Below are 12472 nucleotides of genomic sequence, written 5' to 3'. Positions count from 1 at the left end.
CATAGTATTTTTGACTAGATATTTTATCATCTTCCTTTCGGGACTTCCATGCTCCGTTATAACATTTTTTAAATCTATATTCATCTTATTTTCTCTCTTATCTTATCTATAGACCAAGAGATAAATTGTAATTTAACAATTTGTTAATTGTTATGGTTTTGATACGTTGACGATCATCTTGGTGGTTGGCGCGCATCTCACGCACGACTCACCATGCAGCTTAAGCGATCTTGAAGGTCGTATTAAAATAAAATCAAAAGCGTTAAAACAGAATCAAGCTCTAGATCAAATTCATAATCTGTTATTACAATCAGAATACCCTGATAAGTTCCGTACACGGCGGGAAGAAGTTATTAGAGTTAGACCAAGAAAAGTCGGCAGCAAAATAACACTTGCACTGCGTGGGCTATCAAAATCTCTGCAGACTTTTCTTGGTCTAACTGGCGGGGAAAAAATGAAGAAATTTGAACCTTATGCCATTCTATTTTAAGTTCAAATTTCAATTATATTCTATACCTCGAGTTATCAACTTCCTCCCGCCTTGTACCGAGTTAATGTATGAAGCGGTTCTTCAATATTCATTTATTTCTTGCTTCCATGGTACAGTCAAGTGTAAAAATTAGACAACTTACTCAAAAATATGTCCCATAGTTCTTAATTCGCTGACATAAGAGCTATAAGGACATATTTTTGAGCATGATTTGTGGACCCATAGTTTTACACTTGACTGTACGTAAATTTTTAGGTAGGTAGTAATTGCACATTTCTTATCACATGGACCCTGAATAGGGTATAGTAGATACAAATAACTTATAACTCATGGATGACAGTGGTTCGGTATGATACATTCACGTCGTAGAAAATAACAATAACAAAGTGCTGGAAAAACCCCATGTACGCCGTGAGAAATGTCATTCTTCATCGGCCTAACGATGGGAGTCATTATAGAAATGTCAGGTCGATGAGTGGTCTCCAAGGTCAAGGGAGGGTTTCCAACAATTATACTTTCGTTATTACGCAAGTTACGCGACTGTTGAAAGAAGGGTTGTTTTTCGAGGGTAGGTAGAGTTAGACCAAGAAAAGTCTGCAGACGTGCCGGTTGCGGAGCGTTTCCAATAAGTTGGAAGTTTTCAAATTTTTTGGTATGAATTTCATAGGAAAGACAGGAAACTTTAATTGAATGGGGGATGGAAATAGAAAATTTCCATCCTAAAAATATTAGGTATGTCCGAAAATTTTCCATATGAAAATTGCGCAATATTAAAAAAAATTTGGATGACATATCTAAAAGAAGTCTAAAAGGGTGTGGTGAAAAATAAATCACACATTACACCTTACAACATAAAGTCCTGTCCTGCGTCTGTCTGTTTGTGTGTATGTATGATTGCGACACAAAAACTACTGAACGGATTTTCATGCGGTTTTCACCTATCGATAGAGTGATTCTTGAGGAAGGTTTAGGTGTATAATTCGCTAACCTGTGCGAAGCCGGGGCGGGTCGCTAAGTTACCTACCTACTTATACAATAAAGTCTAGAAAACCTAGTCTAGTCTTAATGGTAAGGGCTCCGAAGAGTCTTCACCGCCCTAATTGGAGTCATTATACTTATTATAGAAATGCTAACTCGATGGGTTTTCAATGTCATGAATGTTTTCTTCAATTGCTCCTGTTAGGTATTTTCTTTCACATCTATTATTCAAACGCAGATTAACATAGGTATTTCTTATCAAGGCGCGGAACTACAGTCTGTTGCAAAGATGAACGTGCAAAGTTCGTTTAAATAATTGAAATGACTTTTTTAAATAGTATTAAGAAGCTGTGTATTGCATCGTTGTAATTTTGCAGCCTGTACTACTTTGTAACGTACAGAAAATAACGAATTTATTGTGTTGGAACAAGACTTAATTCATTATTAGTTGCGTCAATACGCATATTTGTAACGGAATCCAGTTAGTAATGTAAATACTTGTAATGACGATATTCTTATAAATTCACACGAAAGTACTGTTCGTCGTAATTTGTAGATTTAATGTACAAATATATATATCACAATTATAAGTATTAGTATTTTTTGCACTAGTCCCACCATCAAAACAAAAAGGATGTCCCACAAGTTTGAATTTTACAATAAAGAACTTTTATAAAAGACACACACTTTAATAAAACTTTTTAAACACCAAACTTGAGCAATATTAATATCTTCGTATACATTTGAATAATAACAAAATAAAGGACACTTTTTCACTTAAATTCTGCATAGAATCACATAGAAAACACGTAAATAAACTCTCTTATACACTAAAACCAACTGTTCTCCTTTTTCATTTTATCTCTGTACCTTCCTTTCATCTCGAGGTTTTGAAAAATCTCAGACAACTTATTTAATTTTTGTACATGACTCTGAGGTAATTGCTCCAGTCTACAAGACTTCTCTTCATTGGGGCATAAATTAAATGTTTGTCTTTCTCGCAAACATAGCAACTTCCCTGTCTCGGGAAGGGATGACAGCTTAGCCACCTGCATAGCTGCATTTTTAAACCTGGTTTTAGGCGACACTTGCTCAGTATCGTCCAATCTGTAAGTCTCTGGCGTTCGCTTCGAGCTAGAATCTAAATACACCGGCTCTAACACATCATACGTATTTTCTCTCAACAGATGGGGTTTATCTTCAAACGTATCCTCTCTTCGTAACTTTTTATCGTGGAACGTATTTTCTCTTAACAGTTTTCCTGGCTGTTTAAAACCATGAATCCTTAGGGGTGTTAATGGATTGAGTAATCGCACAGGTTTATCAGGTTCCTTCTTCAAATCGAAAACGATGACTTTTGTTTTAGTTCTTTCCTTCTGTCCTATATCTGGTAGCGGTCGGAACGGTGAGAGCGTAGGTTTAATATCGTTCTCGATCATCCTGGTTTGAGCTGTTCTGTTGGGTCTGGTGCGTAGTTTTCTGGGCGCGTAGATGGTAGTCAAAGCGCGGGTCTTGTGAGGGTCGAGCGGCGCTAGCGGAGCGGGCAGCATGGGACGAGTGGCGGGCCGCGCGGGCGGCCGGCGACTCCGACCGGCCTTGGTGGGCGGCGTGGCGAGTGGAAATTATTGGAAAATTTCGGAGCGGATTGACATTGACGGGCACTTTCTTTTTATTAATGACGTGGCCAGTGGTTTTAATGAAATGGAAGTTTGTTTTGCGTAGTTCGTATAGCCAGCTATAAATGAACAAAGAGGAAGGAAATGAAGTCCAATCAAACTATTTTATAGCTTTAAAAGTAAATAAATAAAAACGTTTTACCAAGTTCTTTTACAAACTTCGCTTCCTATCTATATTTGACTTCTATTTACGGTATACTTAACAGCTTGTAAATTACATGATTAATATTTGATTAATACCTACTGATGAACGTGGTAGGGTAGTAAAGTAAAATTATGTCATTATGTAAACAATGCTAACTTTATGTACTTACTATTTCCTCTCTCCTTTATATTCGCGTTTATCGCGGATGCATCCACACTCCACAGCTATAGCTCTCCTCCGGAGGCCAGAGGGCGTACCGCGAAACACGTTCGACGTGTTGCCTCCCTGTCACACTTACGTACGAATTTACAAGTGCAACAGAGATGCAACACGTCGAACGTGGTTCGCGGTAGACCCTCCGAGTATGCTTTTGCTTTCCAACTTTTTACCGACTAATGACCATGCTAAATTTGCACGGACTTGTGACAATGCAGACATATAGATATGATCATCGTACTTGACGCGAAGTGTATCTTAAGTGTTAGGATCAAATGTCAATTCTTCACATACTTACATAAAATAAAACCACATTTTACAGATAGCTAGCAGTATAAAACACCCATTAGTGCCGATGCGCATTAGCCGCATATACCTGTCACGACATGGCATATTTGATACCACCATAGGCATCATAGATATCTGAATACCACTTATAACCAAACGTCATAACCACCAACAACATTAGCCAATATTCCTATTCTTACAAAAGACTCCAATAATAAACCAATGTTACTAGACCTTCGGATCGTAACATAATGTTAGGGGCTCACATGCATCCTACTACTTATGTTAAATTTTACAACTTTATTTTAACCGGTTTACCGAGTTAGACTTAAAGTAAACCGGTTCGTTTAGTTAAACCAAAAATGACAGACGGCAGACGGGTGTCAGAAACCTAAACCCCGCTGACCCCGCTGTTGAAGTCAACATTATTATATGAGAATTTTATTTACTTTGATTAAAATGAATGTTTTCATTTATCTTTCATTGAAATAGTATTACGAATTACGCAGACAGAGCTACTCTGCAAGCAATAAGTATCGCAACGCGGACCGACCGAGGGGTGTGGTATTTCGGCAGTTCCGTGGGAATCAGCCGAATCTTACAGAGTAACAGAAAATAACGTGATTTTTAGCTTATATACTCGTACGATTTTTTTATTGTAGGTGGTATGTTAATTTGTAAGATACTTTACTTATCTTTGTTGCCTGAAAATAAATGATATTTTGTTTCGAATTGACGTACACAGACAGTTACTTACTACATTCGGTTGCTGCGATAGCCAGCGGGCAGTCATCGGGCCGCCAACGATCGATTGACCTTCACGGCGGGTCAAATATGGACTAACAGTTACACTCGGACTGACCATCGGTGAACCTTGTGTCCTACTGATAAGGTTTACGAATGGATAGTTAACAGTTTGGGCTATGGGACAAAACTGTTGAACCTGTATTGATTGGTTTAAACTGTTGTCTGCTTTTAGTTCTGCCTTTGTAAAATAGTTGGTGTAAGTTTAATGATAGTCCATAAGGAATAATACGCAAAACTCTGCGTAGGGGGCGCCACTAGCTCAAACAGTAAACAAACCGCCTTGATGCATCAATGTCATATAAGACTCATCGAGACAATTCTAATAACCCCAAACACAATTAGGTTGTGCTGATTCATCACAGAGTTCCTATGGCCACCTCCTGTCTCCATTGCTTACCTAACGAAACGACATTTCTATTCGATTTTAAATTAAGAAAGTGAATCTTAGGGTGTGGAATTATTCAAAGTCGTATCAAAACTGTATCAAATTCTTAAATCAGAATTGGGCGCGGGTGACGCGTTCAGTATAGGCTCTCTATCGTTGGCTTTTGTTTGATTCGTACTGAAAGCGACACCGTGTACCTATGGTAGACATTGTAGAAATCGTATTGTGCTGGCTAATCTATTGAAAAGTTATTTACAGAGACCTAAAAATAAACTCACAATAAGCAAACACCTGTGTATTGTGTCACGCTTCAATTGAATTGTCTATTAATATTTATTTATTTATGTAGGTAAATGTGACTTTCCATTACAGAAGGGTCCTTATGCTTCATCTGCAATAAGGACGTTTCTAGCAGAAATTCTGATTGAATTCCAAATGGAAACGTCCTTATTGCACACGAAGCATAAGGATCCTTCTGTGATGGAGCTACATGTAATTTAGAAGTACATAATATAATTAATAAATCTAGTTTGCTTTTTTCTTTCTTTAATTCATTCGAATATACTTTTTCTCTCTGCACTAAATGTACCCTATTTGGCCCAACAATGGTTGACTGTAGAGAATGCCTCTTGGCATTGAGGATGCTATTTGTACATTGTTGAATATGGTTGTACCTATACAGGATGTCCCTAGCCATTGGACAAAGCCGAAACGTACATATGTATATGCATTAGGGCAGCGGTCGGCAACAAGCGGCCCGCGAGCCTCCCTGGCTATTTTGTATGTAATATTGACAAACGACAATGTCTGATAAAGTCATAAATATTATCAAAGTGCGGCCCGCGTCAACTTCGGTAACTACTATTTTGCCCTTGGCTGCTAAAAGGTTGCCGACCCCTGCATTAGGGTATTTAGAACCAGTATACAAAATACAAAGTATCATAACAATCAAACAAAATTAACAAATTAAGATTTTTTTACTTTGGAGCAACCTGTATGTGTTAGTAGCTCCTGAGATAATAAATAGTATGAAACCTTCTTCGACCGTTTTGATTATCTTTTTTATTTATGACATTAATTAATAAGATTCTGACTTTTGATAAATGTTGTCATTGCCGCACATTTTCAAACAAATGGCCAAAAGCACTGCCAATGATTAATACAGTATGTTTCTTTTTGTTGTCGATTATTGGAAATAACTTTTGTTTGATAATTTATTTTTTTATCTTTTGTTCTAATTAAAAAAATTACGTGTGATTTCAGGGTTTGTCCAATGGCTAAGGTCACCCTGTATGTTTTGTGCAATAAAGTTTAAATAAATAAATAATGCCTAATCCTAGGGTCTCCCATCCAAGGGTGGGTACACGAAATGGTTGTAGGTTGTTGTTGGTAAATTGCACAAAAGTTACGAAATATATATTTTCTCGTGATTTATTGAATGTTTTAGTTACAATAACGTATTTTATAATATACTTATGTTACATTAAGGGTGGTAAGTGCAAATTTGTTACCGAGAATCAAATAGAAAATTTGATGAATCGTTAAAAAATTTAATATAGTCCGTGATACAAGTACTTATGTATGTACTTAGAATATTGTATAGAAATAATATTTTAGGAAAGAATCCTCGTTTTCACCCGTGCGATATATAATAAAAGTTATAAAAAAGGTAAATTATATTCAAGTTTGCGTTTTAGTGGTTGTGTTGCTCGGTATCACCTATATATTCACGTCGTATAATATTGCAGGTCGTTAAAAAATAATGCTGTACGTAGGCAGAATATGAGCAGTTGTCATAACAGTTTCGCCTCTGGCCTAGATACGCTTATTCTTCACCTTAAGTGACAGACGTCAAACGCCGAAAATGGCGGACACAATTTGTTCGAGATGTCGACTCTAGTTATATACCTCAATGAGTATAGAAGGTACATACCTACATGTTGTAACGAGTAACAAGAAAATGACAAAGAGTACTAAAGTGGAAAAATTACAGTTTTCATCCTAGAATTAAAGGTCCATTATCACTTCATTAGGCCTACGATCGAAAACCGAAAAGCAGTTATTTTGAAAGTTCGCATCGTGATAAGGACTCGCCCCCACTGAAGCCTTCTCATCAACAAAAGTAGGTCGCGTAAATAAATCAGGCATCAGTCACATCATGAGGCAATCAGCACGTGGTACTCGTGGTAGTGCACAATTGGGTCAAGCGCAGGGCTGGTATTATGTACAATCGCCACAATCGGTTGAGCATAGGCGAGCGGTCGTCTCAAGCCGAACCAGTCTGGATTGTTCTGATTATCCATGGAAGACATTTCTTTGAATGATTTTGTCATATTTTTTTCTAGCAACAAAGGCCCATAAAAGATCCTGATCTCTCTCTCTATCGATCGATTTCAATTATAACACTCGTAAAGGAGGGATTAAGTTTTCTTTTCCATATTTCATGTTTTGTTTTTCAGTGGCGGAATGGTTGGCCAACCCGTAAGTATACCTTTAACCGATGTCGAGATCACACTTGACAGTGACTCTTAGATAAAATATCGCTTTTGCTTATTCGAGCTATACACATACAGAATTGCAGATAAAGAAATTTAGATTTTCGTTTTTCGCGGTAAGTCCTCTGGTCGATTTGAGGCGAAAGGGTGTTTGGCCTGTTTGTGTACGTAATTAGGAACGCAGGGCCAGGCCGAGGACGGGGTAGGTATCATAATAACGGTCGAAGGACAACTAATGTTGTGGTGTAACTTGCATGGACGGAAGGTGTATAATTTAGTCAGGAACAATCAAAGTGTGTAGGTAGGCTGATATTTAAGTACAGTGAAAAATTGAAAATCTCCCATACAACCATTTCCAGTCGCCGTTACGACGCGGTGTTGACACATCTTGTGTCGACACCGTCTGTTTCGGTCACAATTCCAGTCGCAGAGTCGTCGCCGTGTCGACACAGTTACCAGAAATGGGGAAGGGTCGACACATGACACAAAGTGACATAAAGTGTGGTCGCCGTGTGCACACATTGTTTCGGGTTTGCGACTACTTTATGCCAAAATCATTCGTTCATTCGTTCATTTTGTTCCTGTCAAATGGAAACTGTCAGATGGAAAAATACTTAAATAAAAATAAGTGACATTAATACGCCATCTCTAAAACGGATTACAAGACGTAATTATATATTGTTTGCATTTATATTACAATATGCCTTAAATTATTATGGGGAATTAAACTGCTCGAGTGATTTGATAAACTAAGTGTAATATAATCAACGCGCCACCACATTGTTTTAGTTTAGCCGGAAATGAAATTGTTTACTTCTCAGTGCCTGTGTTCATAACTATATTATTTGAAGTATTTTTAGTACTTCGATGCGTATACTATACTTAAATAACAGAAATAACGCTTTACATACTACGAAACTTGTTAATTATGATGTATAAATATGGTTTAAGGCTGAGAAATATTGCAGTCACAAAGTAGTTGCAATGTTTCGACTTTGTGTCGACTCTGTGTTGACACATGACACGCGCTGTCAAAAGTAATAACAAAGTTACTGGTATGTTACTGGATTTGCAAAATGGCTCCTTGTGTTGATTTGTTTTCAGATATTCTCAAAGTGTAAAAATGCCGTGGTCAGAGATGGGCATTAATCGATTAACTGTTTATTCGACTAATTAATGGAATAAAAAAAGTTAATTCTCAAATTTTAATCGCGATTAGTTTAGTCGACCTAACATAGATTGAAATTGAATGAATCTGAATATTAATCGAATAAATTATCGATTAAATCTCGATTGAAAGTTGACAGGGGGCCATTTTTGTACGTAAAAATAATAGAAATGTCTTGCATGCAGATGGTAGCAAAACACTTTGTCATAAAAGTCGAGATGGGTGTCGGTTTTAGGGAGTGCCGATTTCGAAAATAATGATCATTTTGGAATCCGAAATGGCGGCCATGCACTGTGTCATAAAAGTCGTCATGGATGTCGTTTTATACGTTTTAGGGGGCCCCAATTTTGAAAATGATGACCATTTTGGAATCCAAAATGGCGGCCATGCACTATGCCATAAAAGTCGTCATGGGTGTCGTTTTATAGGTTTTGGGGGGCGCAGATTTAGAAAATGATAACCATTTTGGATTCCAAAATGGCGGCCATGCACTATGTCATAAAAGTCGACATGGGTGTCGTTTTATAGGTTTTAAGGGGCGCAGATTTCGAAAATGATGACCATTTTGGATTCCAAGATGGCGGCCATGCACTATGCCATAAAAGTCGTCATGGGTGTCGTTTTATAGGTTTTAGGGGGCGCAGATTTCGAAAATGATGACCATTTTGGATTCCAAGATGGCGGCCATGCACTATGTCATAAAAGTCGTCATGTATGTCGTTTTATAGGTTTTAGGGGGCCCCGCTTTCGAAAATGATGACCATTTTGGAATCCAAAATGGCGGCCATGCACTATGTCATAAAAGTCGTCATGGGTGTCGTTTTATAGGTTTTGGGGGGCGCAGATTTCGAAAATGATAACATTTTCAATTTAAAAATGGCGGCAATGCACTATGTCATAAAAGTCGTCATGGATATCGTTTTGTAGGTTTTAGGGGGCGCAGATTTCGAAAATGATGACTATTTTGGATTCCAAGATGGCGGCCATGCACTATGTCATAAAAGTCGTCATGGATGTCGTTTTATAGATTTTAGGGGGCGCAGATTTCGAAAATGATGACTATTTTGGATTCCACTTTTATGACAAAATACGTAGCCGCCATCTTGGCCATCCGTGAAAACGCAAGTTATCTTTATTTTCAGATCTAACAAATTGCTACAGAATACAAAGGACAAAAAAGAAGCGAGGAGGTAATGAAACAAGCAAAAATACAGATGATTCCTCGACGCAATTGGGTGATTCTTAAATTGTGTCCAGATTTTTTTTGTCATAAAAGTTTATATTTTTCACATATTACTCTCACAAGTTCCGTGACATTTCGACCTTGTAATTTTTTAAGTAAATGTTTTTGTTTATCTATGAGGATCTCACTAGAATAGTATAATCAAGGTATGTTTATATTTGATGAATGAAATAGTAACGCAAAAAATATATATATTTGTGTCTTATATTCCTGCCGAAGACTTTTATTTTACCTCTTCCTTCTACACATGTTTGGCCAAGTAATAAGAATTTAGGGCTCTCAATTTTATTTTGACTTCTACAACAGTAAAGCTACGAGGCCATGTTTGGTATCGTTTTCGTATAAATTCGCAGTACCAAATTTAGTTAAGGTATCACATTGACACCATTCCGAAGTAAAAACATATAAACTTATTAAAATACTTTCTTTTAAACTCCTCTTCACGCTTAAACTGCTGAACAGTTTTAATTTAAATTTGGTACACATATATTTTGAGTCCCGAGACAGGATATAATAAGTTATCTCAAAAATCATCCTTTAAAGGTGTGAAATGAGGTGTAGGGGGGAATTCAGAATTGACTTCTTGAAGTTAATACTGTTTAAGTTTAGGTTTGAAGTCATGTTTTTTCATCATTTTTAACTAAATCAAAGATGTAGACCATCCCAAATTTCATATAAATCGGTTCAGCGGTTATTGATTTCCCGTACAAATTTCCACGCCACTTTTCACACCTTCAAAAGATGATTTTGGTTATAAGATCTATCCTATGTCCTGTTCCGGGACGCAAACTATTTCTATACCAAATTTCAACGAAATCGGTTCAGCGGTTAAGCGTCAAGAAGAGTTTCAAAAAAACCGGCCAAGTGCGAGTCGGACTCGCGTATTAAGGGTTCCGTACATTAAGTCCGACTCGCGCTTGACTGCACATTTCTAATAGGTTTTCCTGTCATCTATAGGTAAAGAACTATTTTGTGTATTCAGACGGACATACATACAGACGCACGAGTGATCCTATAAGGGTTCCGTTTTTTCCTTTTGAGGTACGGAACCCTAAAAAGATTTATTTTTATTTTGTGGAATGGTGTCAATGTGATATCTTAAATGGATTCAGCACCCCAGCTTTATACGAAAACGATACCAAACACGGCCTAGCACCTTCACTGATATAGATATATCAAGATAAAATTGAGAGCCCTAAATAAACTTTCAAGAGCGGATATCTCAAAAACTATTCAACATATCGAAAAAATTGACTGAATAAACTTGTAACAAATTAAATTAACTTTCATTTTGTATAAGTGACCATGTCGCTGAGATGCATAGTTTCCGAGATATAATCGAAAAACGGGAAAATGGGACCTTCAAAATCCCCTCTCTCCCCCCGCTCAAGGGCTACGGCCGGGGACTTTTGATATGTTCACCTCCTAACTTGTCAAACCGAGTTACGGAGTCAAAAATTGTGTTCCGAGCATTTCCCTCTACAACTTTTGGAGCATTCGTTGCCTGACCTAAGTAGCTTATTGAATTTCTTTAAAAACTTTTCTGTAAAAGGTTGACGGGTGTTGGGTGTTTATATGGTTTCGGTCGATTATTATCATTTGCATTGCCCATGATGACTTACTAGAATTACGAGCACACGAGACACTAATAGTAGTTTGACAAACCTTGGTTTTCAAGAGGTATTTTATATTGACATTTGCTGTCACAAATTTGCTGTCAGATTTAGTCGCAAACCGCACGCAAAGTGCACACAAATGTGTCGACACCTTGTTACGGAAAAGTGTAGACACGGCGACGACACTTTGTTTCGAAACAATTCTAGACACATTGTGTGGACTCTGTTACGACACATCTGACATTTAGTTACCACTTTGTGATTCTGCGACTGGAATGGTTATATGGGCTGCGGCACTTTATTTTGAAGGCACCTATAGACTAACTGTGTGCTGTACCTCCCCCTCGTGTAAATTTCATGCGATAGCGACGTGACGAAAGCGTCAGCAAGCAGTTTTGACTTATTTACAATATTAGTGGTGGTAATTGCTATAACTGTTCCAAATTTTAGGTAACGGTCTCTGAGAAAAACGCATTTAAAATGATTTGCAAGACCGAAGTGATCCCATTAGTGTTCCGTGAACAAAGTTTTGCTTGCAAAGTGTCATTTTGTATGCGATATTGAGTTTCCAAAACGAAGTTTTCCATATTCTTGTTTGAGCTTTTCCACGTTGTCTTTTATTTAACACGTTCCCTGTCCGGGTGCCCCTAATGTGGGTTCACGAGGCTTTTTTTCATGAGTCCGTGCTTCCACTAGGTAGGTATTAAAGTGGAAGCACACTTCTTGGATGTGTGACTTTGTCATATCATTTTGTATGGAGACAGTGAACGTGTTAACGGCCTTAACAATAGTTAGAGGGTGTGTGGGTGTATACCTACTTCCAATTAAAGTAAAATGCCGTCTCACGATTCAACTTAATCGTAAGTAATCCTTCAGCCTACGTACTGTATCTGGTACAAACGTAATATACGCCATACCTATTTAAAGTCCGTTTGTTTGAAGCTGAAAATGGAGAAGCAAGCCTT

The 12472-nt window shown here is 37.6% G+C and overlaps 1 protein-coding gene across 1 annotated transcript; it reads right to left on the bottom strand.

Moving 5' to 3' along the window:
- Positions 1-2136: 2136 nt before the first annotated feature.
- LOC134792993 (uncharacterized) lies at positions 2137-3147 on the bottom strand. Its single transcript, XM_063764494.1, has one exon. The coding sequence runs from the start codon at positions 3016-3018 to the stop codon at positions 2299-2301; it is 720 nt and encodes a 239-aa protein (XP_063620564.1). The 5' UTR covers positions 3019-3147; the 3' UTR covers positions 2137-2298.
- Between the last annotated feature and the right edge of the window lie 9325 nt (positions 3148-12472).

The sequence above is a fragment of the Cydia splendana genome, chromosome 8 (genome assembly GCF_910591565.1).
Source record: "Cydia splendana chromosome 8, ilCydSple1.2, whole genome shotgun sequence".
In the NCBI taxonomy this organism is placed as follows: domain Eukaryota; kingdom Metazoa; phylum Arthropoda; class Insecta; order Lepidoptera; family Tortricidae; genus Cydia; species Cydia splendana.
Note: the sequence above shows the minus strand (reverse complement) of the source record. Positions and strands in the feature narration are given on the sequence as shown.